The 6,128-nt window shown below is 34.0% G+C and overlaps 1 protein-coding gene across 1 annotated transcript; it reads left to right on the top strand.

Annotated features, from left to right (window-relative positions):
- Nucleotides 1-1,094: 1,094 nt before the first annotated feature.
- Nucleotides 1,095-5,461, top strand: LOC145086028 (mechanosensitive ion channel protein 6-like). The gene is made up of 5 exons (XM_079023735.1): nt 1,095-2,802; nt 3,553-3,676; nt 3,770-4,063; nt 4,665-4,867; nt 4,988-5,461. The coding sequence occupies exons 1-5, from the start codon at nt 1,289-1,291 to the stop codon at nt 5,274-5,276; spliced, it is 2,424 nt and encodes an 807-aa protein (XP_078879861.1). The 5' UTR covers nt 1,095-1,288; the 3' UTR covers nt 5,277-5,461.
- Nucleotides 5,462-6,128: the final 667 nt, after the last annotated feature.

The raw sequence follows: 6,128 nt of genomic DNA, 5'->3' as shown, positions 1-6,128 counted from the left end.
AAGTCTGAAATACGATAAATAATTTTATGATTTTCAGAAAATGCTTTGTTGTTAACGAAATATAAAAGAAAAATAACATGACAAATGAAAAATAGATTAGATATAATTGCTTAAAATTTGACATTTAATTGAAAAACAAGTACATTAGATGTTTAGAAGTAGTTATTCGTGTTAGATGCTTAGAAGTAGTTATTTTGGATACGAAAAGAGAAATATTTTTGAAAGATATTTGACACAAGTAAAACAAAAAATACACATGATATATATTTTGATGGGGGCAGAATTGCCAAATTTCTAACAAAAATATCATCAATGTGAAATGAAAAGGTTACTAAAAAACAAAAATCTATAAAGCATTTTTATTAATGTTTTTTTTAATTGAGCCACAAACTCTACAATTTTTGTTGTCCGCAGGCTCTAGCCGACAAATGACAAACATAATACAAAATTCTTAGGATCGGAAAAATCATCTTTGGGTCCAAACATCTTTTTCTCTCAGGCGTCACGTTAGTATTTCTTATACTCTTTAGTTTCATTTTTTCCAATTCTCAACATAAAAAATCTGTTTCATTTTTTCCAACTCTTACATAAAAAATCCATCTTTCCCAAGCTTCCCAACCGATATAATTTCAAAAAAGTATATTAAAACATTTATCAAAACGATAATTAAAATTTTAATGTATATACCACAACATATAAGAAAAAAAAAAGGTGTTGGTTGAAAATATCATTAATCCAACGAAATCTCTTCCTATTGAACCCGAGTGGATCCGCGGGCCTCCAATCCCACCATACCAACTATGATGGGGACAAAAATTTCATTGATACCGTGCACCCTTAGCTCATGTTAGGTTTTGGCATATTTTATGTGAAATGGGGCCTACAAGGTTGACACAACACAAGGTACAGTTGTGCAGAAAATTTGGAGTTTGTAAAGAAAATAAAAGCCAGGGTTTAAGTTGAAATAACTGTTTTTATGAGGGTGTAAAGTGCAACCCGACATAAAGTTGAAGGTTTTTCTCCTTCATAAACGATAAACATTCCCCTGTTGTTGTCAACATTATTAGCTGATATCTGTGTCGCTTCAATTATGATTCAATCACCTGGTTCACAGTCGACTGAAGGATAATAATTTAATCTAAAAACCCTGATTTAAATTCTTCAAATCTTTTCGAATTGTATTATAAGTTGAGAAATTCTTTCGACACAAATAGAACCAGAAGTAAAGCAAATCCTTCATAACGAAAACAATTACACCATTGATCAATTTACATCCGCTGTTCCTACTATGCCTTCGTCTCCATCGTTTCGGGGGAAAGCTACAGATGATAATGTCGCTGCTACTACAGAAGCAGAGGAGGCGTCCTACAATTTCAACAACTCTGTTGTGGACCTTGAAAACGCTAACTATAACACAGTGTGGAGAGAATCGAGTTACAATTTCTCAAAAGACGGTGAGAAGTTCGATTTCTTAACGTCTGAGCCGCCGTCGCCGCCGTTATCAAGAATAGCTGAGAGTCCGAATAACTATGGCACGCTGACGCCGAAAGAAGTTATGGTTTATTTTCGCGATGAGGTGATTGAGCCGCAACCGATAAGGCACCGGCGCCGGTCTAATGGTAGTGGTCGTACGAGCGGCGGTGGAGAAGAAGTGACGCTTTGCTCCGGGAATGCTTCATTCAAGAGAAAATCGACCTTGATGAGGACGAAAACCAAGTCCAGGTTAATGGATACACCGGAGAGAGATAAGAGGTCAGGGAGAATATCGAAATCTGGAATTTTGGGAAAAGGTGGTAGTGAATTCGATGAAGAAGATCCATTTTTGGATGATGATTTACCTGATGAGTATAAGCAGTTAAGGTATAGCAAATGGACTTTACTTCAGTTATTTTGTTTAATCCTGATTCTTGGTGGTTTAATTTGCACATTCATAATTCCTTATTTTAAGCACAAGAAACTTTATGGTCTTGTATTGTGGAAATGGGGGGTTATGATAATGGTTTTGATATGTGGAAGATTGGTTTCTGGTTGGGCGATTAGGCTTCTAGTAATCTCGATAGAACGAAACTTCCTACTACGAAAAAGGGTTTTATATTTTGTATATGGTTTGCGAAATGCTGTTCAAAATTGCCTTTGGTTTGGGTTAGTTTTAATTGCTTGGCAATGTATATTCCATGAAAAAGTCAACCATATGACACATGGAAAGGTTTTGCCTTATGTGACAAAGATTTGGATATGTCTTTTGGTGGGGACAATCGTTTGGCTATTGAAAACATTGTTAGTCAAAGTTCTTGCATCCTCTTTCCATGTGAGCACGTATTTCGACCGGATTCAAGAATCTTTATTCAATCAATATGTAATTGAAACCCTTTCGGGTCTACCAGTGATTGAGATTCAACAAGAACAAGAGGAGGTGGATGAGATGATCTCGGAGGTTGAAAATTTTCAAAATGCTGGTACCAGTTTGCCACCCGATCTTAAGGCTAATATATTCAAGAAAACTGGGAGGTTTATTGGAACTCCAAGAAACAATAGTAAAAGTGGTAAATTTTACGAAGTTAACATGCCAGTTGAAGATGGGATCACGATTGATCACTTGCATAGGCTAAATCAGAAGAATATATCGGCTTGGAACATGAAAAGATTGATGAGCATTGTTAGAACAGGAGTTTTGTCTACTTTAGACGATCAACTGGGAAAGTCATGTGATGAGGACGAGTCTGCGGTGCAGATAACAAACGAAATGCAAGCTAAGATTGCAGCCAAGAGAATATTCTGTAATGTCGCTATGGAAGGCTCAAAGTAAGTTTTTAATCTTATAACCAATTACGTATTCAAATTTGTTGGAAAACATGGCAACTTGATATGCATCAGACCGAGACCAGGACCGATATGAATAGGACAAAAATTATAAATAACTTTTTTCCAAAAAAAAAAGGTTGAACGGGGACTGATTCTCAATCTATCTTTTGTACAAAAGACGTAAACGCTCTCATACCTATTATCAAAATAACCCTAGAAAGCTTGTCGAGTTTCATCCCATATTATAATTTGTAAACATGTGCCCTAGCTTGAAGATCATAGATAATATTATGCTCCCCTCAGGTTCCCTTGTTATTTTGAGTTCCCTCATTAGCGGTGGCTAAATGCAAGAAGAGAAACATACTTTCATTTTAAATACATATTTTAGCATCCTACTTGCATTTCTTTAAATTAAAGTAATGTACTTCTATATTTTTTATTAAAACGTTGTACTCTTGAAAAATCTACCTAATTATAATATTGTACTTATAATAATTACAATGCGGTACTTTTAACATTTTTTGTCATTAGAACATTATATTTTGAAAAATCTACCCAATTATAGTTGTGGTGCCCATAATGAAAGTAAATTGCATTTCATTACATTTAAGCGTATATGTAATTTTTAGTTTAGGGACATTTGACCCGTCATCTATAATTGAAAGCCAAAGTACTCTCTCTATATTCAAAAGCCTTATCTGATTTCTGTATAGATCATCTTTTCACTAAGTCTTGTTTTTTCCCTGATAGGCGCATTTATATAGAAGATTTAATGCGTTTTCTGAGAGAAGATGAAGCGTTGAAGGCAATACGGCTCTTTGATGGAGATAGTGAAACCAAAGGAATCAGCAAGGCACTTCTCAAGAATTGGGTGGTAAGACCTTTTTTCTTCTACATCGTTAATTTTTTTTTTCCATAATCAACAATGATTCGGTTCACGGGAATTCCAAAAATATCGTTTCTCCAGGTTAATGTGTATCGAGAACGAAGAGCTCTTGCATTGTCTCTGAATGATACAAAGACAGCCGTGAAGAAACTCCATCAAATGTTCAATTTGGCTGTTAGTATCATAATAATCGTGATTTGGCTTCTTATACTTAAAGTTGCAACCACACAATTCTTTATATTCCTAAGTTCACAACTACTTTTGGTTGTGTTTGTGTTTGGTAACACATGCAAGACGACATTCGAAGCCATTATTTTCTTGTTCGTAATGCATCCTTTTGATGTCGGTGATCGTTGTGATGTTGACGGTGTTCAGGTAAAGCATTAGAAATAATAATGTATGAGCATTTATTCGAACCGTTCGGTGGTAAGTTCGTTTATGTTCGTTTATTTAATAAATGAACGAAATGAACAAAAATTCTAGTTCGTTTAGTTAAATGAACGAACATAAAAAATGGTTTTATTCGTTCAATTATATTCGTGAACATTCGTTTATGTTTTTTGTTTTTCTTGTTTATGTTCGTTCATCTAACTTCATTTTATGTTCATATATGCTTATTGTGTTTGATTATATTAATATATCATATGTTCATATATGTTCGATTATGTTTTTTTATCATTCTTTATGTTCGTTTAGAATGTTCATGAACATAAACGAACGAACATGAACAATGTAATTTGTTAAACGAACGAACGTAAACAAGAAAACTCGCTCGTTTATCCGTTCGTGTTCGTTTATTTGTTCGGCAAACTTAAACAAACGAACATGAACAAGCCTCGTTCGTGTTTATTCTGTTCATTTACACAGCTTTCACTACAATATAAAAAATAGAAGTAGAATGCTATAATAAAGAAAACAATAATATGTATGTCTTTGGTATATTTTAATTTTATATGTTGTCGGTTGTGGATTGCAGATGGTAGTTGAGGAGATGAATATACTGACTACGGTTTTCTTAAGGTTCGATAACCTGAAAATTATATATCCAAACAGTGTCTTGGCTACGAAACCGATCTCCAATTACTACCGTAGTCCGGATATGGGGGATGCTGTGGACTTCTGTGTACATGTATCAACCCCTGTCGAAAAGATTGCTCTCATGAAGGAGAGGATAACAAGGTATATCACTATAGTAAATGAACATTTTTACCCTTCTATTTAGAAGCAATGCTCAATATATAACAAATGACTATTGATTTAATAAATGATCAATGAATGGCTGGTTTGTTGCCACTGCAGCTACATTGAGAACAAGAGCGACCATTGGTACCCTGCACCTATGATAGTCTTGAGGGATGTAGACGACATGAATCGGCTAAAGATATCAATATGGCTTTCACACCGTATAAACTTTCAAGACATGGGTGAACGATGGGTACGAAGAGCTCTTTTAGTTGAGGAAATGATTAAAGTCTTCCGGGACCTCGATATCGAGTACCGCATGCTGCCTGTTGACGTTAATGTTCGTAACATGCAGGCGGTGTCCTCAAATCGGGTTCCGTCTACATGGACTACTTTGGCAAACTGATTTTGCATTGCGGTTGGCACTTTGATCTTGTGGTTGGATGGTACAATACTTTATGTGTATACAAAAATACTATAAAATTTCGTTGGAGGCCATTCCTTTGGTCCATTTGTTCGAAATTTGATTTTATTTTGTGTGTCGTATTTGTATTATATATTTTTGAAATGAAGATAAATAAAAGCTACAAACTTACGATGTAGAATGATAAATAAGGAAGGAAAAAAAAAAAAAGCAAATGGAATAGAGCTTGATGTTTCAACTCGTTTTCTTATGTGGGTCTTCTTGGTATTTATGTGATAAAGAATGAAATTAATGGAGAAATAAAGGCCAGAGCTTGGTGTTTTAAGTTGTTTTGTTTTGTGGGTCTTCTTGATGTTGCGTGATGAAATAAAATGGAATAAATGAGAAATAAAGGCCATGTGATGTTGTCATTTTCTTGTTTTATTTCGTTTTCAAAGCGTGTTAATTAGGGCAGCATGCATTATTTGTTGATTGGTTCCATTCTGAAAAACAAAAAAGTAAATGAAAACAGGAAAAATTCGTAATCGAGAAATAGAAAACAAGGAGAAAATTAAAGAAAAACAAAACCGAATAAAAATACAAAAACAATGGAAAAGCGGAACGTTCTAGCAAACCAACGTCTTTTTTTATAAAATAAAAATACAACAAAAAGACCGAACCGTACAAAAAAATTGAAAAAAATAAACAATAAAAACCAAAACTAAAAACAAATAATTGTTATAATTCATCTTTTTATTCTAATAAATAAATGTTTTTTTACATGTCACACTCTCGTTTAATTTGTCAAATATTATTTCATATTTATTTTGAATTAATTTCTTTTCCACGTGTTTT

The sequence above is a fragment of the Lactuca serriola genome, chromosome 2, assembly GCF_051521515.1.
Source record: "Lactuca serriola cultivar US96UC23 chromosome 2, Lser_US96UC23_V15, whole genome shotgun sequence".
In the NCBI taxonomy this organism is placed as follows: Eukaryota; Viridiplantae; Streptophyta; class Magnoliopsida; order Asterales; family Asteraceae; genus Lactuca; species Lactuca serriola.
This window is presented reverse-complemented; position numbering and strand designations above follow the sequence as displayed.

Excerpts from the sequence above, each read along its gene's own strand:
- LOC145086028 (XM_079023735.1), top strand. The coding sequence starts at position 1,289 with ATGCCTTCGTCTCCATCGTTTCGGGGGAAAGCTACAGATGATAATGTC. Across the intron at positions 2,803-3,552 it reads GTCGCTATGGAAGGCTCAAA|GCGCATTTATATAGAAGATT; the intron begins GTAAGTTTTTAA and ends TTTCCCTGATAG. Across the intron at positions 4,064-4,664 it reads GTGATGTTGACGGTGTTCAG|ATGGTAGTTGAGGAGATGAA; the intron begins GTAAAGCATTAG and ends TGTGGATTGCAG.